Below are 25705 nucleotides of genomic sequence, written 5' to 3'. Positions count from 1 at the left end.
TCAACTGTAAGAAATGGTTGTGGAAATTTATGATATTGAGGTACTGTCAAGATGATGATCTGTTCCTCCAGATGAAGCAATGTCCACATAATTACACATTTAATGATGATGTAAATAAAATAGAAAGAAACTTCCACATGGGAAAAATATATAAAAAACAAAGATTCCAAGACTTACCAAGCGGGAAAGTGCCGGTAGATAGACACAATGAATAAAACACACACACAGAATTTCGAGCTTTCGCAACCAGCGGCTGCTTCGTCAGGAAAGAGGGAAGGAAAAGGAAAGATGAAAGGATGTGGGTTTTAAGGGAGAGGGTAAGGAGTCATTTCAATCCCGGGAGCGGAAAGACTTACCTTAGGCGGGAAAAAAGGATAGGTATATACTCGCGCGCATACACACACACACACACACACACACACACACACACACACACACACACACATCTATCTATACATACATAAAAGACAAGCAGACATATTTAAAGGCACAGAGTAAGGGCAGAGATGTAAGTCGAGGTGGAAGTGTGGAGGCAAAGATGTTGTTGAAAGACAGGTGAGGTATGAGTGGCGGCAATTTGAAATTAGCGGAGATTGAGGCCTCGTGGATAACGAGAAGAGAGGATATATTGAAGGGCAAGTTCCCATCTCCGGAGTTCGGATAGGTTGGTGTTGGTAGGAAGTATCCAGATAACTCGAACGGTGTAACACTGTGCCAAGATGTGCTAGCCGTGCACCAAGGCATGTTTAGCCAAAGGGTGATCCTCATTACCAACAAACACTGTCTGCCTGTGTCCATTCATGCGAATGGACAGTTTGTTGCTGGTCATTCCCCACATAGAAAGCGTCACAGTGTAGGCAGGTCAGTTGGTAAATCATGTGGGTTCTTTCACACGTGGCTCTGCCTTTGATCGTGTACACCTTCCGGGTTACAGGACTGGAGTAGGTGGTGGTGGGAGGGTGCATAGGACAGGTTTTACACCGGGGGCGGTTCCAAGGGTAGGAGCCAGAGGGTAGGGAAGGTGGTTTAGGGATTTCATAGGGATGAGCCAAGAGGTTACGAAGGTTAGGTGGACGGCGGAAAGACACTCTTGGTGGAGTGGGGAGGATTTCATGAAGGATGGATCTCATTTCAGGGCAGGATTTTAGGAAGTCGTATCCCTGCTAGAGAGCCACATTCAGAGTCTGATCCTGTCCCGGGAAGTATCCTGTCACAAGTGGGGCACTTTTGGGGTTCTTCTCTGAGAGGTTCTGGGCTTGAGGGGATGAGGAGGTGGCTCTGGTTATCTGCTTCTGTACCAGGTCGGGAGGGTAGTTGCGGGATGCGAAAGCTGTTTTCAGGTTGTTGGTGTAATGGTCCAGGGATTCAGGACTAGAGCAGATTCGTTTGCCACGAAGGCCTAGGCTGTAGGGAAGGGACCGTTTGATATGGAATGGGTGGCAGCTGTCATAATGGAGGTACTGTTGCCATCCCTATGAAATCCCCAAACCACCTTCCCTATCCTCTGGCTCCTACCCTTGCAACCGCCCCCGGTGTAAAACCTGTCCTATGCACCCTCCCACCACCACCTACTCCAATCCTGTAACCCGGAAGATGTACACGATCAAAGGCAGAGCCACATGTGAAAGCACCCACGTGATTTACCAACTGACCTGCCTACACTGTGATGCTTTCTATGTGGGAATGACCAGCAACAAACTGTCCATTCGCATGAATGGACACAGGCAGACAGTGTTTGTTGGTAATGAGGATCACCCTGTGGCTAAACATGCCTTGGTGCACGGCCAGCACATCTTGGCACGGTGTTACACCGTCCGAGTTATCTGGATACTTCCTACCAACACCAACCTATCCAAACTCCGGAGATGGGAACTTGCCCTTCAATATATCCTCTCTTCTCGTTATCCACCAGGCCCCAATCTCCGCTAATTTCAAGTTGCCGCCACTCATACATCACCTGTCTTTCAACAACATCTTTGCCTCCACATTTCCACCTCGACTTACATCTCTGCCCTTACTCTTTGCCTTTAAATATGTCTGTCTGTGTCTGTGTATGTATGTATGGATATGTGTGTGTGCGTGTGTGTGTGTGTGTGTGTGTGTGTGTGTGTGTGTGTGTGTGCGTGTGCGTGTGTGTGCGTGTGTGCGTGTGTGTGCGTGTGTGTGTGTGTGTGCGCGCGCGCGCGCGCCAGTATATACATATCCTTTTTTCCCCCTAAGGTAAGTCTTTCCGCTCCCAGGATTGGAATGACTCCTTACCCTCTCCCTTAAAACCCACATCCTTTCATCTTTCCTTTTCCTTCCCTCTTTCCTGACGAAGCAGCCGCCGGTTGCGAAAGCTCGAAATTCTGTGTGTGTGTTTGTGTGTTTTATTCATTGTGCCCATCTACCGGCGCTTTCCCGCTTGGTAAGTCTTGAAATCTTTGTTTTTAATATAATTACACATTTATTTGGTCCACTGCAGCACACATATCGCATAAAAAGGCTATGAATACATCAAATGGAGTAAATGTAGCTTATGAACAAAGTAATTCAGTTATGGATTTTTTTTTTTAGACAAACCAAACTTGAACTCTCAGATCAGCACACATTGGTTCAGTACTAAAAGAATTACAGACTATATTGAGAGACGTGGTCTGTGTATCCATCCTGCTGAAGATTCATTTGATTATCATAAACTTCAGCATCACACAAACTTGGTTGTTATACTATTTCAATAGCATCCCATAGTTGATTACATTGTGCTCTAATATCAACAGTTATTGCACAAGGATTTAACTATTGTGCAACCATTAACATACATCAGCATTTCCTGAACTATATACTAAAACACATACTTGATAAAAATTATCAGGGTGTACATGTTGTGGACAAGAAAAAAAAATCCTTTTCACAGATCTTTCAGTTAAAAATACATTTTTTCTCCAGGTGAAAATACACTATATCCTGGTGAAAGAATATTTTTTCCATTTTATGTGATAATAAACTTTGCCTCGGAGCTGTAAAACTTGACAAACCTTTGAACAGTGAAGATTTTATGCACTTCCCAGCACTTCAAAAGGAAACCCACTAAAAATGATGCATTTTGGAAAGATCTTTGATGCATGGCAACGTTTACACTGCAAATTTTTGCATTATGAAAGTATAAACAGGAATTACACCAAATACAGCACGGTAGCTTCTAAAGCACTGAAATTGAGACTGTGATGCACTTTTGTCCGCCAATCATAGCTCATCTCACATAATCTCACTAGCCAATATCAGAAGATATTCAGAGTGTAGGACAAGTGATGTAGTCAGCCAATAGCAACATCATTGTTAAGTAGCACTAACACACAACAGGAAACTAAGCATTCACCTATAATATTGATCACTAAAACTTTTTTGCTTTTTTTTTCTGAGAGTGAATTAGGCAGGGTCCTAAGAACACAGCTTAAATTGCAGGAGCTGAATATTTCTGACAAGCACCCATGAACATTTTAATGGATTACCTGGCTGAACACATGTTCCGTCTAACACTTCTACTTTTCCATCAAAAAGCCAACTACTTGCACCACTGCTTAAGAACACGTTTCACTTCTTCTTCTTTTTAAGAATAATTATACTTTCTATAATCAGAAGTCCATAATTTGTAATCTATGAAAAAACCAAAATAAATATGAAGAACTAACTTTGGAACTTGGTCTTTTTTAGCATGTGTTATCTTTAAGATATATCAAACAGCTCCGTGATTTAAGAAATTCACAGCACATTCTCACATTTAACATAATTCATCTGGTATAAACCGAAATTTAGTTTCAAAGTAACGCTCTTCAAACTACCATTCTCAGTAGTTTCCATGACTGGTAACAAATTTAAACAGTTGTGATGAGTGTTCACTGAAATGAGGCCAACAAGAAAAATGCATTAAAAGCAGTTTGTTGTTACAAAGTATTGCACAGCCTTTGACATCCTGTGCTGTCGGCAAATGTTTGTGCATGTACTGTGTTTTGTTGTTGTAAATGGTGCATTTTATTTACAACTAAAGTTTTATTTTGGTGTTGTTCTCTCATTTATATTTTATTGATGCAGTATTATTCTGCAGTAGCGGATTAAAGTGAAAATCTTTTTTATATTTATCTGCTTGTACCAATCAAAATTTTAAGAAGATAATAAAAAAATACATGAAAACTAAAATAATGAAAAACTCCCAGAAGTCTAAAAAATTACCAGGTTTTTTCCTGATTTCTCCAGAATGAAAAAACTTCCAAGTTTTTCCCAGTCATCCCAGAGCATATACACCCTAACTGTATGCACAGACTAGGACACTGAGCAAATTCACAATCTTATTATACTTTTATGAAATGAAATTTCTTCACTTTTTTAATGCCAACTTTTAATCACAAAAAAGCACTTAAAATTTTAACATGTGTTTCAGGAATATGCTAAATATTTTACTGAAACTTCTATCATTCGACATTACCTCCGATAAATCAGCCTCTGTTGCAGCTTTTGAGAAGGCTTTAACCAGGTTATCATACATAATTTTCTGGTTTTTATTCATGGGACACATCACGAGAGATTCAGTCTTTTTGGGGAGGTCTTTCAATACCTCAGATTTCAGTCGCCTCAGTAGAAATGGTTTCATGATTCTTCGTGCTTGTGCAATCTGTTGTTGCTCAAATTGTGGTTGCTGGTCTTTCTTTTCATTTTCTGCAGCTTGTTTCTGTAAAGAAATGAAAAAGACTTCCAAAATAAAATTATGTTTGATTCTCTGCACAAGAATATGGATATGCACAATACTTGATGAAAAAAGTACACCCCCCCCCCCCAAAAAAAAAAAATCTATCTCAAAGTTTCATCCTCATAATACCCATGTAATTTTTGTTATATATTACAATTACAGTAGGTTTCTTTGAAATTATATAGATTCTGAAACAATGCATACACAAATAGGTTTGATACACTAACAGTGTTCAGTATAAATACAATTCAGCAATTATGAATTTATTTTGATTCATGTGCCACAGAAAGTTTTTGTGTTGAGAAGAACAGATTGATGGGTAAAACCTTCTAGATGTTGACTCTGTATAAGAAATGTATTGTAATGAAAGTGAACCAATGTATAAAGAAAGGAAACTCATTGTTATTTTCCAACATTGAAGTCACAGGAGGTGGACTGCTATTACCAACATTTGTCTATCTTCACAGCAAAATTTTAGTTTCCTGGCGTTTCTGTCATATGATAACAAAATTAATGTTTTCTGGCATTTCAGCAGCACAAATAATATATGACTTTCAAATCACAAGCACTCCATTACAAATGTCATCAGTTTCTTGTGATTCTTTATCTCCCACACCTTTACTTTGGGGCAGAATTCAACAGTATAGTTACGTTAAACATAATTTTCCCTAATCTGAATGAGTTCAAAAATATCTTAATAGTATGTTTCATATTCATAAACTGTTCCGTTTTTGTGGTATATAAAAAAAGAAAACAATAATGTGTATATTATATCACTAACAATAAACATGGTTTACTACAACAGTCATATAATTTATAATGTTTGCTTTTTCAAGAGGTTTTCCACATCACACACTTCAGTTTTCACCAAAGCAAGCTATGTAATGTAGATATGATCCGGAAAAGCAAAGTATCTTCATTAAAATGTTTTCACTCAAAGAAAGAACTTAATTTATTCATATTATTGTTTGCTTATACAATAAAGATTTTTCCAATTAAGAAATATCTTCGGATATTTATAGAAAGTGATTTCACAAGGATAATCCTTTAAAAAAACCTTTATCACTGAACAAGTACAGACCTGCCCTTTTGAAAATATCTTTTTTAAATCCTCTTTTCTTCCAGCAAACATATTTGGCATTAAAAATGTTAACAGCGACATAAGTTCCACTAAATTATTTTGCACTGGGGTGCCAGTCAACAATACTCTTCTCCTCGCCTTTCATGAAAAAAAAGAAGACAACACATAAAATATTATTTATAATTATAACGGCATTAAAAAACAAAACAAAAATATAAAACAATATTGATTTAAAATAAAACAGTAGCTCTATGACATGCAGAAACTTAAACTGTAAACTTACATTTATCCTCATCAGTGTTTCAAATCGCTGAGTTGTCATATTTTTTAACATGTGACCTTCATCTAGTATGACATAGTTTACTTCTAACACTCGGAACAGTTTTTTCTCTTCAGGTGAACTGTTTAGGACTGTATACCTATGAAAATAACAAATATATTACTGACAGCATAGTATTTAGATAGAACCATTATCATGACCTCATTTAATGATCTAAATGTTATTCTATTTTGTCAAGATGGTAGAATAATGAAAACACCAACTATTACATGCTTACGTTGTTATTACAACATCAACGTCATCCATGCCACCCTTGATCCACTTAACACGCATTAGTCTTCTTTCATCAGGATGTCCATAATAAACAGCAACACGTAAAGATGGACACCATCTTTCAAATTCATTGCTCCAATTATCTAGAAATTAATAGCAACATACACAAATAGATGGATTATTAAATAATGTAATGATCTCCGAAATATAAATTATTAGCATTTTTTTCTGCTACTTTCTGATCAACATATTTTCTATCTCTCCAGTTTAAAAACAAAGAAGTCTAAAATGGTTGAATCTGTGTTCTGCTCAAGTAGAATGGTTTCCATAAAACATGGAAAAATTGCAACAATAATGAGGATTAAAAATTTGTTTTAGTCAAACTGTCCAGCAGATGATAAAGCGTACAGAAAATTTATGTCCCAACTTACAGTCCTGGCTCTTCAGGTGGTTTCCATTCGGAATGGGATTGGTATCAATGTCATACCTATATACCCATGTTTTGCCACCAATTATAACCTTTGGAAGTTCTGGATTGTTGTCGATTTCATTCAGCAATTTCTGGGTGATGTCTATGTGACATCGTTTCTGGTCCAAATTCAACAGTTTTGGAACAAACTTTTCTGCAACACATTTCATGCCCAAAACATCTTAAAAAATTGCTGGGCACCAGCCAAAGTATACGCCGACAACATCAGCAACCTCTCTGATGCTGATTTGGTAATTTTCCAGAACCTTTTTCTTTACTTCTTCCATGTTGATTGATGTGCTAGGGCCTCCAGGTCATCTACTTCAACATCTTCTTGGACCTCTTTGAAATGTTTGTAGGACTTGTAAACTCTTGTCTTAGTGGTAGTAGGTTCACCAAAATTCATGATTAATGTTTCAAATGCGGTGCTGCACTTTACTCCATTTTGCAAATAAAATTTAATTAAAATCCTGTGATCCACGAGTTTGGAAAGTAAAAATTTGATGAGCACTCAAAAGCACGTTTAACCTTTTCAGCTGTCAACAGTAAGCGAAATATTCAAAATAGTTTAAAACATGCAAACATACATCGCATGTACCAACAAGATTAAAAAGAATTGAAAATCGGATTTATAAAGTTCGCAAAATTAAAAAATTCTCTTCACTTTTTGATAACACCTTGTGTGTTTAAAATTTGCATAATTAGTTAAGGATGGTAATAACGCAAATAACAAATTACAGCTCTTCTGTTTTCATTACACGCTGCTGATAGAATGCATTCCCGCTCTGAGGTCCTTAAGGGGGGTAGGACATCAAACAGGCCGACTTGGAGCAGGAGAGGCACCACAGGACGTTTCAATTTCCACTTTCTATACTTTTACAAATAAATTCAATAAAACTTTGTCAGCATGACCAGGAAGGATTCAAAATTTACACTCATAGCAGTGGAAGTTCTAAAACATAATGAAGTAAATTTTTTACGTGTGAAATTTCATCATTTTTTTCACTTACTAATGGCAGCATATGTTGCTATAGGTACACATTTCTTCATAAGTAAGAGAGATTCTTCAATGAATTTTCCACAGCATACAAAACATACTTAAAGGTGTATGAAACTCTAGAATTTTCCAAATCTATTAAAAACCATGGTAAAAATTGAGGTAATTAACTATAAAATTTAAGTTTTTTCTAAATATGAAGGCTAAAAATATAACAGTTCATTCGCTTTTTCATAAATTAAATAAATTCTACAGTTTTATACACCTGTGAGTATGGTATGTATGCTGTGCAGAACTCATAGAAGAAGCTCTCTTACTTATGAAGAAATGTGTACCTATAGCAAGAAATGCAGCCATTAGTAGTGAAAAAATAATGAAATTTTGCATGTAAAAAAAATTATTTTGTTATGTTTTCGAACTTCCACTGCAATGAGTGTGAATCCTGAATCCTTCCTGGTGGTGCTGACAACGTTTTATGAATTTATTTGTAAAAGTATAGACACTGGAAATTAAAATGTCCTGAGATGCCTCTCCTGCGCCAATTTGCCCATTTGACGTCCTAACCCCCTTAAATATTTTACTGTATCTATTTTGCAAACACACAATCTTATGCCTTATATTAATGTAGCACTATTATTATTAAAAGGTAGTTCAATATGAAAAAGGCATAAACTGACAGCCACATATCAATGCATAAAGTCACATTAAAGAAGTAATTGTATAACATAATGGTACAAACCCAGTTAAATGAACAACAGCTCATGGCAACAGTAGTCCAAAATTCTGAAAATGGGAACCCATCCCCTAGCTAAGCTTCATCGGCTAAACTTCTGAGTGGGACACTTGTGCACTCCAGCTGTCCTCTTCTTTCCTCTCCAGTGTCCCTGGATTTTCAAGTTTTATTCTTAGTAAGCTACCACAAGGTAGTCAGTCTTATTTTCCTTAGTTGCTCCTCCATTTTTAACTACTCAATGACCCAAGCCAGATAGATAAATGTACTTGTTCAAGATTATAGACTTTTGTATTAAGAGTCATATGCAACTACATGCCCATGCACCTGTGTGTGGACACAATCATGCGAGCATGCACACATAAATAAGCACACCGGACAAAAAATTTACCACCCCCAAGGAGACACCACGCTAACATCATGTACCACCACCTCTAGCTTTGACAACAACCTGAATTGTTGAATAGAGTGGACAAGTTTTTACAGCTACACAACATACAGCTAAAGTCACTAAGTGATGATTACATCCCACAGAGCTACCAAACTGAGGTGATATTAATTGCTATGTTTCACCTGCTGTTCCAAATAGCCCCAAAGATTTCCTATAGGATTATTGACTTAATAACTCAGTCTAGGTGTGACAGAATGCAAAAATGTTTGTCAAACCAGAAATTTATGCACACAGTCTATGAACACTCATGTCATCTTGAAAGGCACGACTGTCCACAGTGTACTCACCAAGAATGTTGGAATAAATGTCCTGTTTCAAGCCCATGGTATCCTGAATAATGGGCCCAAGTCACAGTATGAAGAACACCTCAAAAATACAACAGAAAAATCTCCAGCCCGAATTACACCCTCCACATACTGCAGGCTAAATGCGTCCTTTGGCTGCTGGTGCATTTGATGCTTTGTAGTATTTGAAAAAGAGGCAAAATCCTAACACAGTGGAGCAAACAACACGGTTCACCAGCTACCACCCACTGTTTGGCCCACGAAGATGAGCAGCTTTACATGCTGCTACGAGTAAGCTTTACATGCTGCTACGAGTAATGTCCTTTTCCTAGGTACCTGACCCCAAATGTCCACTGCATGCAATTTTCTCGGAATGTTCACTCAGAAATTGGTTGGGATGGCATGACACTCATCTCCAATTCCAGTCTGTTAGGATCATTTTCAAGTTATGGCACGTGTGTCCAATCCTTGTCCACTGGACTCAATCTTTGTCCATTAGGCTCCTTCCATGACCACTGTTCTTATACCATAACATATGGCTGTGAATGGTACACCATTCCTTGTACACACACTAGACAGTATGTGCTGATACACCAACAAAAAGGGCAACTTCACTTATGGTGTGTTCAGGGGCACACCCAAATCTAACAGGTCCTTTCCGCCATGTAGATCCACATTACTACACTAATTCCATAAAATCGCATAGCACTTTCACACTACTTCAATGCCATAATTTACTCCAGTTCTACACCATTTAGTGCTCTGAAGTGACCAGTTTGTTTTTCTTACGAGGTGACTTTTAAGGGGATGGCTAATATTTTGTCCAGTGAGCTAACAGAGATACCTATTTGTCTCACTTCTCATGGTCCCATAACTTCTTTTAATTTTCTTGTTATCCTGTTTGTCCTTATGACTTCCATTAACAGGCTTCATACTTTCTCAGTTTTACACCATTCCAACTCTTCTTTTCTCATACTCAGAATACAACATTAAGGTGTCAACAAGTCGAAGGTTGGTTTGAACACCACAATGAGAGGCAAGGTCCTACTGGAGGCTGTATGCCATTGCATTCTGCAAGGTGGCAGGTGTTCTGGCCTCTTCACACACTTATTTAGGGTCATCAAACCATCCTCTCTTGCATTTCTAAGATCTGAATTTTTACACATGTATATTAATGTCATTTCACAGCTGTAGTACACTGTCGTGCAAAGCAGGTAATGGGATGCTATGTACTGGCATGTATATGACTGGGAGTAGGATGTATGCATATTGTAATTCTGTTCATTTCACATAGATTCATGGGAACTTTTGGGCTGTGAGGAGTAGGAGGGGCGACATCTGGTCACTGGGAATTGCAGACAGAGCTCCGACACCGTGCTGGCGGCTTTCTCTTTTGATATAGGATCTCAGCGGCCAGAGCAACGAACACTCACTATTTTTACAATAGCTGGAGGCAGTTTTCTTACAAAATCCTCATGTTTTGGGCTGAAACGCACCAGCTCAGCACCATGGCTATGCTATTGTCTGGGAGATTTCAGAGAAGTGGTCACCAAACTCCACTGGATACCCAACAGAAAGGCACCACACAACCCAATTATCATATTCCGTTGGCCCGCCACCAAAAAGCTTCCCGCGGAAAGTCCTGACGGGAGCTACGGTAGGCAGCTTGACTGTTGTATCAGCACATGTTTGCAGTAACCGTTGGGAAGGAATGGTACTAGTGCCAAGTTTGATAGAGTATGGTAGTGAGAGTTAAGACAAATTTGTTGTTGGGCCATAATTGGTGATGAATGGCTGAGTACTCTGTTGCCCTTGCAGCAGAATAATTTTGTTCAGAGTTTCAACTGTCTGGCGCCTGGAACAAACACTTAGTGTGTGTGGTTTTTTTCCCCCCCAATCATTCTCCAAGGTAACAACCAACCACAATTAGCAGCTGTCATCAGCAAGCTACCTTGCATCATACAGTAGGGTTTTGGTTGATTTTTCAGCTACCCAAAATTCGAACTGAGGTTTCTCAGTGGTGGCATTCTTAGAACCACTTTGCCTCCTTAGATGGGATTGTGGTACAACATCCGAATACCCACTTGTTAATTGATATTAAACATTTCACTTGTTCTTTTTGCTCCTGCTTCTCAAAATACAGAAGTACACTAGATTCCATGCAGTGTCATTCGTACTAGATTCTTGCCGAAACTTCTATCAAGCGAGGATAATTTACAAGTTTGGTTTCCATTAACACACATGATTGTTCCTTGTACAATTCTTGACCAATTTTGTGTGCCATTTAAAGAGTAAATCTACAGGACAGCATTTGTCTGTTGAACAGTCACATTCATGGGTGTGATTCACATAACATCATGATTCTGCCCCCTAACTTATTGGTGTTGTTTGGTAATCTCATTCAGTTCTGAATGCTGACACAGAGTAAGATGAGGTTGTTAGGTGATGCGAACCATACAAATTCTAATCATATGATGGAGAAATTTAATGACAGTGGCAGCAACATTTCGGAATGACGAGATGATGGTCGACAACAAGGAGCAGACCGGTCCAGATGCCACTGTGTTCCACTGTTCTGAGACTGATCATGAATGGAGGGCACACTCCATTGAGGATAATGCAGATTCCATTGAGCTACCCCGTAGGGAACCTACTGAAGCCATTGTAACAATCCAGAACCCGTTACAACTAAACTGGTCAGTCAGTCGGTGCTAGGATAATAACACACGAAAATCCAGAGTTGTATCCCCAGTTAATGGTACTGCATATGAACTTCCACAGGATCTTATTTTAGCTTTTCTTAGAGAAATGAAAAGAAAAAGAGAGGAAGCAGATAAAAGATGGGAAGAGACAGAAAAGAGAATTGACGCAAATTTCAAAGACTTTACTAAGCGGATTTTCACTGAAATTAGTGAACTTGGGGGGAAGCTGTAGAAAATATAGAAGCAAAACAAGCTGCAATTGGCACAAAAGAGACACATGTTAAGCTAAATTGGAAGTGGCAGGAGCGAAGAAGATCGCTATCGCTGGAGCCAGAAGAGCTAAGCAAGTGAATCAAACAGCAAATCAGAACACAAAAACCTTCACCAGTTGACCAAGAGAATGTGAGGTCATGGTCGAGCACATTCGAGTAATGCCTTAAAAATAGATGACTGAGTGGTTCACCTTGAGCAGATGTTCAAAACAGGCACTGTAATTGAAGATGTACGGGAGTCTGTATGGTTATGTGTGTCACTGTCAGTTCAATCTTTACCAACAAGTTCCTGGTCAAGCGGTGGCCTGCACAATTCAAACACAGACGCAATCAATGTGTTCTTGTAGCTCCATTCCTACCAAATGTGAGCAACAACAGACATGCTTAAGTAATTCAGGTTCATATGATGGTCGCTGGAGATGTGTTAGCGCATCATGTCAAACCTGTTTAAATATCGGAGTCCATGAGAGATTCAAGTGCAGAAGGGACACCCAGCAGCCTTTCAGATGACTTAACCTGTCAGCTCAGAGGGGTTTTATTGTTGAAAAGGGCACCAAAGCAGATGTCTGCAGATTGGGGATTTTGCTCACCCAGGAGTGTTCAGACATGGCATGCTCGAGTATGAATGCTCAGGGTGGGCAGGCTGTGGCCAAATGAGGTGCCAAATGAGGAGGGGATGGCAGAGGCAGTCCAGTTTGGCATGCTCGTCGTTCCCCTGTTGTGACTGCTCTAGTATCTTGCTACAAACTCCCAGCAGCTGAAGGAACTAAACTCACATCAATTTAGTCATGCCACAGACATCATATTTCTGTATGGTTGTGTCTTATCACTACATAATTATAGTCTATATGAGAGAAAGGCTTGTTTCAAACAACACAGAAAATTTTGAAACAGTTAAAATTTTCAGAGGAAAATTAACTAACTACCAGCCTTTGTGACGATGGTCGTCTTGGAATGAAAACTTACATTGCTCGTTATCCCCCCCCCCCCCCCCCCATATGTCAACCTCATTGGTGGATAACGTATCATGTGGCCCACAGTGATTAAGGAGTCAACACACTGGAAGCATCGTCATATGACTCTCATTCACCAAAAGTTGCACAGTATAATGTCAAGAATTTGAACACAAGCATAACAACAGAACTGCTCACACTGCAAGCATATCAATAGTATGACTGTGTATGTAAACATGTGACAGGTGACCAGATGCCATCCTTCTGGGATTTTACAAGAGCTTTCGAAAAAGTATCAGACCTTATGTTTTGTTGCTGAAACCAACAATGGTATCGGGGTGCAGGGGTGCAAGGACTCCATGTTTGTAGGCACACATACTGTGCGTGCCTGATATTTTTTTCATGACTGAAAATAACCAGTTACTGGCTAGCTGGTGACAAGTGAACATATGTAAGTGGTAGTTGTCGGATTTTGTGTTGTGGGCAAAATTACAGAAAAAGTGGAACAACATTATTGCCTCAAATTTTGTTTTAAACTTGGTGATTCTCTTGTTGAAACAGTCCACAAGATTCGGCAAATGTTTGGGGATGAAGCAATGTGTACAATGTGTAACACACAGATAAAGGAGGGGCACAACTGCTTCAAAGATGGTCACTCATCTGTGTAGTGTGAAGCATGTTCAGGTAGGCCCTCAGCGTCTCCAAATGAGGTTGCTATTGAGCATGTCCCTGGTGATAAAGGATAGATAAATCATGACCAGAGAACTTGCAGGAGATTCAAATCAGTATTGAATCAATTCATTCTGTTTTAATGGAGTATTTGGGCCTCAGAAGGTTCTCAGCAAAATCTGTGCCAAAGTTGCTGATAACTGAGCAGAAGCAGCTTCATTTGGAGATTGCACAGGCAGTGCTGGGTACTGTGAACAGTGATCCCACCTAACTTAACATAGTGATCATTGGTAACGAGTACTGGGTTTATGGGTACATCTCGGAAACAAAGTTCCAGTAATTGCAATGGAAGCATTAATCGTTCCTGAAATCCAAAAAACCGAGACAGGTCTACAGTAATGTGAAAGTCATGCGGAATGTCTCTTCTGATTCCAGTGATGGTTCATCATGAGTTCAGGAATATCTACCAAGAAGTCCTGCATCGCCTCCATGAGGCAGAGAGGCACAGCAGCCAGACTTGTGGGCAGCAGGCAGTTGGTACCTTCACCACAATATCGCACCTGCTTGTTGTTCTCAATTAATTCAGAGTTTTTTTGGCCAAACACAAAGTGGCAGTAGCTTGTTAGCCTCCCAATTCCCCTGATCTAGCACCAAGTTACTTATAGCTTTTCCCTAAACTGTAAATGACTGTGACAGGAACCAGAATTTCAGAAAAGGGAAGACATGAGAATTTGACGGAGCAGTTGCATACCATACCAAAAGAGGCTTTCATCTTCCAGCAGTGGCAGTAGTGCAGAGAGAGGCATGTCAAGAAGCTAAAACGGACTACTGTGAAGGTGATTGTGGTCAAACAATTGTATGCGAATAGATAGCTACTCACCGTATAGTGGAGATGTTGAGTCAAAGACAGGAACACAAAGATTGCTAAACAAGTAAGCTTCCGACCAAAAAGCCTTCTTCTGAAGTATAACACACACACACACACACACACACACACACACACACACACACACACACACACACACACACAATGATTGGTGTCAAACAAATGCATGAATGGGAGGTTTCCACAGAAATGAACATAAGCAGTGAGTATTTTTCATTTTAGTACCATTTACAGGGGAAATAATTAACAGGATTATTTTGAAAGTAATTTTTATTACACAGTAGCACATTGCAGAATTTGTATGCTCTGTAGTGCTACCATAAATAATTTGCAACATCTGGTATTTGTCAACAACACAAAGACTTTATTGTAACACTCAAAGCTATGTCCATATTTTATATCACGTCACTTTTACAAAACTTCACAATATTCAGTTTTGAATCTGTCATTGCTGGAATCTCCAATTAGACATTTAATTCTTGAAGTTCCCTCATTTTTCAAATGATCACTTGAAGACATGGTTTTTCAAAAGTTGCTCCAGTTATTATGCTCACTAACCACACTTGTCAGAGTGTACTCACATGCTTTCAGAGTCATTCTAAAATAACTGTAGAACTTATCTGGATAATTGGGCAATTCTTCTTTCCTTTTATGCATCACATGTGCTCATTTCTTCCCTGCTTTTACACTATCTCAGCTTTCGCCTCAGCAGAAAAGAAATGTCATAAAAGGTTGAAAGCCATTATGCCAATAACTAAACACGAGATAGTGAGTCGAATATGACTGCAATGTTCAAGCTCAAGTCCCACGACTCAGGTTTTACAAAGTTATGCAACAGCTTACTGTGCAGTTTCGCCACCAGTGTTCACACAGCCTTAGAACAGATGGTCAGGTTATTTGAGCATGTGATGCTTGAACAGATGTGAAGGAAGTCAAACACAATTGCTCTCAGTATCCAAAATGACTACATTGACATCTGCTAACTTTTCATGGAAATAAACACGCCAAGCAATTTGAGCGAGCATATATGCCGGATACAAACATTTAATCCAAAACATGATGCAATACATGTAAATGAATATAAACAAATTACTTCTGTAGGTGACTGGTACAAAAAATCTTTGCATACCACCCTGAATCTTTGGATTTGAAGGCTGACACTAACCCACCAAGGAATTAAGCATTAACTTTTCCTTTATCGGTGGATCACTAATTCTGCATATTTTGACTTGCATTTCTTAACATTTCATTTCACTATCTGCATTCAGTTTCTTTGTCAGACATATCTTCACAGGTCTTGCCATGGAGTTTTCTCTTTATAATGCCTGGTTTTTCTCTACTTCCTGATGTTGCATTATAATATGCACGAAAATTCTTAGATGCAGTAAATGAAATCCCACTTTCATACCATATCCTAATAATGCCACTGGTTTCAGATGGTTAATTCTCCACTATTAATAAAGAACATTGTGCTAGGCATATATTTTATTTATAGTAAATAGTAATTGCTGCCACATCAAGTCACAACATGAACACTCTTAGTATTTTTGATTGAACGGATTGGTGGAAGAAAGTACCAACCTCTAAGAGCATTATTTGAGGTATGGCAAATAATATGTTTGGTAAAATTCAAAGCCAAAGACATAAATATGGTACAACTCAACAATTAATATTGCAGAGAGCACTTTTTAGTGGTGCATATGGAAATTAATGTAGCTGGCCTATGGTGAACTAAAAAACACTTAAGATAAAGTGGTCATTCTAATCATAACTAAACTGTGAGTTAGCACTTTTTTCCATTGATCCCTTCAACTGATTGGATATTTCAACAGGAAAATAAGAAATTCTTACCTAGTGTTGAGGAAGGTACTATTATTAAGTGAGGAACATTTTGTGCAATCCCAAGTTTCTTGAGATGTGCTAGGAATGCAATTATTTGGACAGTTTTTCCAAGTCCCATTTCATCAGCCAAAATTCCATTGACCTTCTGATTGTGTAGAACCATTAACCAGTTTAGGCCAACCATCTGATAAGCTGTTAGCTTGAGACTGCAACAATGAATTAAAGTTATTACCTGATAAGTCATCCTTGGAGTTATTCTAACACAAAATCCCATTTAAAAAGAAGCATATGCTTTACTGAGAAGCTAATTCATCAGAATAACACAGATACATCACAGAGAACTGAAGCTATTACCAACTGTGCCAAAATACGCTTCTGACTGCCGTCCGAATTAAATAAAATTCACTCCCCTTTTAAACTAACGAAGTTCAAAACTAATTACCTGTTCACACATCATCTGAGCATAGGCTATCACCTGAGTACAGATTGATTAACAAATTTTAGTTTAAAATTGGTAGCTAACTCATAACCTTTTTATTTTTTATGTTGATCATTATATCAATAGATTTTAAGTACAATCCTTTTTCTAGATTGTACTAAGCAAGAAAGGAAATGCACATATAAACCAACACATTATGATGACCTGCTTAATAGTGTGTTAGTCAGCCTTTGGAAGCGGCAATTCTGTAAATTTTGAGTCACTGATTTGTATATGCAGAGTTGTCACTCAATAGCACTCCAAATGTGTTCCAACAGTCCCATAGAAGCTCATGTGACTGTCCCATACAATAATACTGCTCCCAATCGCCTGTATCTGAGGAACTGTACACGTTCTGAGCAGCCATTTACCTGGAAAATGGTGTTGTCATATATGGAAGCAACCCCTTATGTACCAAGAAATCTGATTTTCTATCAGGCAACATATTTCCATTGACCTATCAGTCCAATCTCAATGATTTCACATTCACAGCAATCATAATTGAGAATGTCGTTGGGGTAACATGGGAATATGTAGGTGTCATTTGCTGCAGAACCTTATGTTCAAATGTGTGTGAATTCGTAAGGGACCAAACTGATCAGGTCATCGGTCTCTAGACTTACACACTAATTAAACTAACTTAGACTAAGAACCACCCACACACACACACACACACACACACACACACACACACACACACACAAACAAACGATGGAGGACTCTAACATCCGGAGGGAGGGACTGAGCAATCTGCAATCTGTGACATGACATCTCTAACCGCGCGGCCCCTATGTTCAACAGTGAATGCTGAACACTGTGCTCTGAAACACTTCAGTCCATGCCAGCACTGTATTCTGGCTTTAGAACTGTTACTGAACCCATTCTACAGTATGGGTAAGCCTCTGAGCTCTACAAATGTGACGCACTGTTGACATCTAACATCTTGTCGCCTACTCGTGGTTTCACAATCCCTCAACTATAGCATAAAAAAAAACGTGTAACATGATCTTGTTCTACATTCCTTGTGCAACCAACAAGGGTACAACCACACACAAATAAATAAAGAACTTTATGTTTCCAAATACTGTATTTTAAGTCGTTACACAAGTCACGAGGAAGAAACTATGAACTATTGTAATCTGTTAGAACTATTTGGAAACATAGAATTTTCATTTATTTCACTGACTCCCCACTTACAACGAGTTGAAAAATTGATTGCACGACTTATTTTCACAGTTCTTGGGTTACAAAATATCTAACTTTCTTGTGATGTTCTAATAAACTTTCAGAGACAATGCAATAGAATCAAGAAGCAAAAACTGCAACAAAATAAAATAAGGAACCTTTGTCCAGAAAAACCTATATCAAAACACAGAAGCCAAAAGGTTTCTGATACCTTATGAAAGACAACAAAACCCCACAAGTAATCACTTAGAAACTAGCCAGAGCTATTTACACGTCCAAGCACATGATAAACTGCCCAGCACTTCATCAGTTATTGACTTCAATTTTAGGGCTAGTCCATCTGGTAGTGGAGAATTGTGCATTGGTTTGTCTCAACAGTACTCACACTAGTCGCACAGATGTCCAACTGAATCAAACTATGCACCACGTAACAGACGTAATAAAGGTGGCCCCATCCTATTGGCTACCTGCACTAAGCAAAACAGCTCCTGAAACTTCCTGGAAGATTAAAACTATGTGCCAGACAGACTGAAACTCTGTACCCTTGTGTTTTGCAGGCAAGTGTTTTACCAACTGAGCTACCCAAGCAGAATGCATGAGCCATCTTCACAGCTTTACTTCCATCAGTACCTCATTCCCTTCATTCCAAAATTCATAGAAGTTCTCCTGAGGGAAAACTCCACTGTAGAGTGAAAAATTCATTCTGGAAAATAGGTCCTCTCCATGTGTGACAGGGGCAATCACTCATTAATGAACTCAAAAAGATCGAGAACAACGATCTTCTACAAATTCATGATGGCATCCTCGGCAGTGAGAGAACAACACTGAACTCTAGCGTCAACCCTTAAAATGTGCACAGTTTTGGATGAAAATTTGATTCAGCTTATATGATCGCTGGAAATAGTGGACCAAACAGCCACTCTCTGCCTTTAATAATATGCCTTGCCTCGCCACCACACAATCTGGGTTTAACAAGCATTACAAAATCTGGGTACTCTAAACAGAACATGAACAAATGGCAGCAGTTGTACTGATTCATTGTATCGACTCTCCCATGTGCGACTGTGACGCAGCTACGCAAACTGTAAAACATACTGTTGAAAATTACCCACTGACAGCTTTCTCTAAAGACTGCTCCAAATTCTTGCATGCTACCAAAAAGGTGGTAGAATACATTAATAACATGGGTATTTGGGTGTGGATATTTTAATACATTTTATGGTTATATATATTTGGTATATCTGTATATCATCCTTTTCTTTCTATATAACCTGCACGTCTTATATGCATTCTTAATGTCCATACTGTAGACTCTTTACGAGTAATTAAGTCATGTGATGTACAGTGCCCAATGCTAAACAAATAAATGGACACCATGTACCTCATTAAATCATTTACATCCACCCAAATTATAAAACAAGATTTATGATGTTTCACTGTAGTTTTATGCAGTCTGAATAAAAATCTAACTTTCTCTTCAAAATAACTGTTATCTCCATTATTTGATCCCAATAAAAAAGCAGAATCTATGGAGATATCCTGAGCCATGACCATATCGCCACAGCATCATCTAATAGACATCTGAAAACATGCCAAACATGAAGAGGGTTCGTGAAATGTTAAATACATACTCTCACAGAAGAACATGAAAAATTTCAAATGGATTGCAACAGTAAATTTCACTGAAACAACAGAGGGTAGTCCTAACATCCTAATGTCTTCCATCAGTGGTTATAAATGTAGTGATTTGAGTAGAATCCCTTGTGCAAAACATCACATCAGAGAGTGAACAAACCTATGAAAAATCAAAAAAATCAAGGTCAACATTAAGAAAAAATGTAAAATGGCTCTGAGCACTATGGGACTTAACATCTATGGTCATCAGTCCCCTAGAACTTAGAACTACTTAAACCTAACTAACGTAAGGACATCACACAACATCCAGTCATCAAGAGGCAGAGAAAATCCCTGACCCCGCCGGTAATCAATCCCGGGAACCCGGGCGCGGGAAGTGAGAACGCTACCCCGCATGACCACGAGCTGCGGACAAAAGATGTAAAATTAGAGATTAAAATTATGCTAATCAAATTCATCTTTTGTAACTTTATCATCGGAGAAGAAATATGTGAAGGGCAAACTGTTACCATCAAGTTATACGATGACATGAAAAACACCCTTCCCAAAAGTGAAGAGCTTGAAATCCAATCTGTGTTAAAGCAACACTTGGGCTTTGCTTTATGACAAACCTCCAGTGTATCATTTGATGAATTCAGGAGACAACTCTCTTCACTCATCATCAGCGGGCATCTTTCTTTTCCACTGCAGAAAGAGTCCTATTCTGATACTTGAAAGGGAGTGACCAACTACATGCCAAAAGAAGACATCAAAAATGTGTTCAAGGGCCACTGTATGAGCAAAAGCAAGTACAGGGAGGGAGGGTGATTCTACAGCAAATTTTTGTACACTCATATGATTATCTTTTCACTAGCTGAATTACAAACTATATGGGAAAGTTAATCCAATGACAATAGTGTGTTTATATATAGGACATCTCTGCCCTCACTCTTTGCCTAAATATGTCTGCTTGTGTCTGTGTATGTGCGGATGGATATGTGTGCATGTGTGTGTGTGCGCGAGTGTACACCTTTCCTTTTTTTCTCCCTAAGGGAAGTCTTTCCGCTCCCGGGATTGGAATGACTCCTTACCCTCTCCCTTAAAACCCACATCCTTTCGTCTTTCCCTCTCCTTCCTGAAGAAGCAACCATCGGTTGCGAAAGCTAGTAATTCTGTGTGTGTGTTTGTGTGTTTTGTTCTTGTGCCTGTCTGCCGGCGTTTTCCCGCTTGGTAAGTCTTGGAATCTTTGTTTTTAATATATTTTTCCCATGTGTAAAAAATAGAAAGAAACTTCCACATGGGAAAAATATATTAAAAACAAAGATTCCAAGACTTACCAAGCGGGAAAGCACCGGTAGATAGGCACAATGAATAAAACACAAACAAACACACAGAATTTGAGCTTTCGCAACCAGCGGCTGCTTCCTCAGGAAAGAGGGAAGGAAAAGGAAAGATGAAAGGATGTGGGTTTTAAGTGAGAGGGTAAGGAGTCATTCCAATCCCGGGAGCGGAAAGACTTACCTTAGGGGGAAAAAGGATAGGTGTATGTTCGCACACACACACACACGCATATCCATCCATACATACACAGACATCTTTTAAGCGTGGGGAAATTCAGGAAAATTTCGAACAAAATTTCTCGAAAAAAGTTACGAAAGTAAAAAAGAAAAAATTTTTCGAAAAAAGTTTCGAAAAAGATTTCCAGAAAAAATAAAATTTCGAAAAAAATTTTCGAGTAAAATCTCGAAAAATATGCGTGTAAATGTATTCAAAAGACTGGTTTTGTACTGGCAGGTTATGAGAATGAGGCTAACAATTGTTTGATGAAGAAATAATAACGTTTAAACCTGTGGGAAGCTGCTAAAAAAGATCGGTTATGTGGGAAAAAACGGGAATGGAAATAAAACGAAAGTTGTTGGAAATAGCTGAGATGGTTGTTTAATGGGTGAAAGGAACTGAAGCTGTGAAATAGTATTCACGAGTTTACACGAAATGTTTGTAACCTTGGAACAGTGGATATTATAGCAGTGGTTATGTTGAAAGCGTTAAAAATTTTTAGGTTATGGTTTGGAAGTAAATTACGTATTATTGCGTATAATTAGGCATAATAAAATGTATGGTAGATTACGGAAAAAGGGAAGATGAATACAAAGTGAAACTACTTGTACAAACAAAAAGAGAAAGTAAGATGATAGAGAAGATTTTGAAATGCAACAGAGACAATAACAAACGTAATTGTTGGGTTCAAATTAATGCTGAAGTAAATAAAATAGAAAGAAACTTCCACATGGGAAAAATATATTAAAAACAAAGATTCCAAGACTTACCAAGCGGGAAAGCGCTAGTAGATAGGCACAATGAATAAAACACAAACACAAACACACACACAGAATTTGAGCTTTCGCAACCGGCGGCTGCTTCGTCAGGAAAGAGGGAAGAAAAACCCACATCCTTTCATCTTTCCTTTTCCTTCCCTCTTTCCTGACGAAGCAGCCGCCGGTTGCGAAAGCTCAAATTCTGTGTGTGTGTTTGTGTTTTATTTATTGTGCCTATCTACCGGCGCTTTCCCGCTTGGTAAGTCTTGGAATCTTTGTTTTATATATAAACTTCCACATGGGAAAAATATATTAAAAACAAAGATTCCAAAACTTACCAAGCTGGAAAGCGCCAGCAGTCAGGCACAATGAACAAAACACACAAACACACACACAGAATTACTAGTTTTCGCAACCGATGTTTGCTTCTTCAGGAAGGAGAGGCAAAGATGAAAGGATGTGGGTTTTAAGGGAGAGGGTAAGGAATCATTCCAATCCCAGGAGCGGAAAGACTTCCCTTAGGGGGAAAAAAAGGACACACACACACACACACACACACACACACACACACACACACACACACACACACACACACATCCATCCGCACATACACAGACACAAGCAGACATATTTAAAGGCAAAGAGTAAGGGCAGAGAACTCAGTCGAGGCGGAAGTACAGAGGCAAAGAAGTTGTTGAAAGACAGGTGAGGTATGAGCGGCGGCAACTTGAAATTAGCGGAGGTTGAGGCCTGGCGGATATCGGGAAGAGAGGATATACTGAAGGGCGAGTTCCCATCTCCGGAGTTCTGATAGGTTGGTGTTGGTGGGAAGTATCCAGATAACTCGGACGGTGTAACACTGTGCCAAGATGTGCTGGCCGTGCACCAAGGAATGTTTAGCCACAGGGTGATCCTCATTACCAACAAACACTGTCTGCCTGTGTCCATTCATGCGAATGGACAGTTTGTTGCTGGTCATTCCCACATAGAAAGCGTCACAGTGCAGGCAGGTCAGTTGGTAAATCACGTGGGTGCTTTCACACATGGCTCTCCCTTTAATCGTGTACACCTTCCGGGTTACAGGACTGAAGTAGGTGGTGGTGGGAGGGTGCATAGGACAGGTTTTACACCGGGGGCGGTTGCAAGGATAGGAGCCAGAGGGTAGGGAAGGTGGTTTGGGGATTTCATAGGGATGAACCAAGAGGTTACGAAGGTTAGGTGGACGGCGGAAAGACACTCTTGGTGGAGTGGGGAGGATTTCATGAAGGATGGATCTCATTTCAGGGCAGGATTTTAGGAAGTCGTATCCCTGCTGGAGAGCCACATTCAAGGTCTGATCCAGTCCCGGGAAGTATTCTGTCACAAGTGGGGCACTTTTGGGGTTCTTCTGTGAGAGGTTCTGGGCTTGAGGGGATGAGGAGGTGGCTCTGGTTATGTGCTTCTGTACCAGGTCGGGAGGGTAGTTGCGGGATGCGAAAGCTGTTTTCAGGTTGTTGGTGTAATGATCGAGGGATTCAGGACTGGAGCAGATTCGTTTCCCACGAAGGCCTAGGCTGTAGGGAAGGGACCGTTTGATATGGAATGGGTGGCAGCTGTTATAATGGAGGTACTGTTGCTTGTTGGTGGGTTTGATGTGGACAGATGGAGGTCAACGTCTAGGAAAGTGGCATGGGATTTGGAGTAGGACCAGGTGAATCTGATGGAACCAAAGGAGTTGAGGTTGGAGAGGAAATTCTGGAGTTGTTCTTCACTGTGAGTCCAGATCATGAAGATGTCACCAATAAATCTGTACCAAACTTTGGGTTGGCAGGCTTGGGTAACCAAGAAGGCTTCCTCTAAGCGACCCATAAAAAGGTTGGCATACGAGGAGGCCATCCTGGTACCCATGGCTGTTCCCTTTAATTGTTGGTATGTCTGGCCTTCAAAAGTGAAGAAGTTGTGGGTCAGGATGAAGCTGGCTAAGGTGACGAGAAAAGAGGTTTTAGGTAGGGTGGCAGGTGATCGGCGTGAAAGGAAGTGCTCCATTGCAGCGAGGCCCTGGACGTGCGGGATATTCGTGTATAGGGAAGTGGCATCAATGGTTACAAGGATGGTTTCCGGGGGTAACAGACTGGGTACGGATTCCAGGCGTTCGAGAAAGTGGTTGGTGTCTTTGATGAAGGATGGGAGACTGCATGTAATGGGTTGAAGGTGTTGATCTACGTAGGCAGAGATACGTTCTGTGGGGGCTTGGTAACCAGCTACAATGGGGTGGCCAGGATGTTTGGGTTTGTGGATTTTAGGAAGTAGGTAGAAGGTAGGAGTGCGAGGTGTCGGTGGGGTGAGGAGTTTGATGGAGTCAGGTGAAAGGTTTTGTAGGGGGCCTAAGGTTCTGAGGATTCCTTGAAGCTCCGCCTGGACATCAGGAATGGGATTACCTTGGCAAACTTTGTATGTAGAGTTGTCTGAAAGCTGACGCAGTCCCTCAGCCACATACTCCCGACGATCAAGTACCAAGGTCGTGGAACCCTTGTCAGCTGGAAGAATGATGATGGATCGGTCAGCTTACAGATCACGGATAGCCTGGGCTTCGGCTGTGGTGATGTTGGGAGTAGGATTAAGGTTTTTCAAGAAAGATTGAGAGGCAAGGCTGGAAGTGAGAAATTTCTGGAAGGTTTGGAGAGGGTGATTTTGAGGAAGAGGAGGTGGGTCCCGCTGTGATGGAGGACGGAACTGTTGCAGGCAGGGTTCAATTTGGATAGTGTCTTGGGGAGCTGGATGTTTACAGTGCCAATAACATAGATGACAAATATAATGCTTTCCTTAACACATTTCCCAGGCTCTTTAAGAGTTGCTTTCCATTAGAATGTTCTAAACGTGGTACTAGCAGTAAAAGGCACTTTGGGTGGCTGACTAGTGAGAAAAGGATATCATGTAGAATAAAGTGAGAATCATATTGAAATATTAGGAGTAGTTATAATCAAGGTACAGTAGTCCACTTCAAAGAGTACTGTAAGGTACTTAAAAGTTTTATTAGGAAGGCAAAGCATATGTAGAATGCAAGTAGAATACCTAATTCACAGGATAAAATTAAAACCATACGGTCAGCAGTGTCTGGTCAGCAGCACATGGTCGACGATATAAAGTCAGTTCACAGTAAAAATATTTCTGTTACTGATAAATCTGACATATGTACAGTATTTAACAAACATTTTCTGAGGATTGCTGGTGAATTAGATAAAAATTTAGTCTCTACAGGGAATCGTATAATTTTCTTGGCAAATGCCTTTCCAAGATTGATGTCTGGAATACTCCTCCGTGATACAGACAAGGGGGAGATTGAGTTAATAAGTAAATCACTGAACACTAAGGACTCTCATGGATACGTTGGAGTGCCTAGCAGAATATTAAAGTACTATGCTGCACTTGTTAGCCCTGTTAGCCATATTTGTAATTTTTCCTTTAGGTATGTTCAGTTTCTTGAACGATTAAAGCCGCTTCATAGAAAGGGATAATGTAGCC

At 39.7% G+C, this 25705-nt stretch overlaps 1 protein-coding gene across 4 annotated transcripts in view; it reads right to left on the bottom strand.

Moving 5' to 3' along the window:
* Positions 1-25705, bottom strand: part of LOC126353863 (SWI/SNF-related matrix-associated actin-dependent regulator of chromatin subfamily A containing DEAD/H box 1 homolog) — a 190083-nt gene that overhangs the window by 49001 nt on the left and 115377 nt on the right. For all 4 annotated transcript variants that reach the window (XM_050003034.1, XM_050003060.1, XM_050003044.1 and 1 more), the window contains exons 8-12: positions 16622-16818; positions 6362-6500; positions 6088-6223; positions 5805-5942; positions 4463-4705 (exon numbers count right to left, since the gene is read on the bottom strand). In XM_050003034.1, coding sequence (XP_049858991.1) covers positions 4463-4705; positions 5805-5942; positions 6088-6223; positions 6362-6500; positions 16622-16818 — 853 coding nt within the window. The remainder of the gene's footprint in view (positions 1-4462; positions 4706-5804; positions 5943-6087; positions 6224-6361; positions 6501-16621; positions 16819-25705) is intronic.

Source organism: Schistocerca gregaria, chromosome 1 (assembly GCF_023897955.1).
Source record: "Schistocerca gregaria isolate iqSchGreg1 chromosome 1, iqSchGreg1.2, whole genome shotgun sequence".
Classification (NCBI taxonomy): Eukaryota; Metazoa; Arthropoda; class Insecta; order Orthoptera; family Acrididae; genus Schistocerca; species Schistocerca gregaria.
This window is presented reverse-complemented; position numbering and strand designations above follow the sequence as displayed.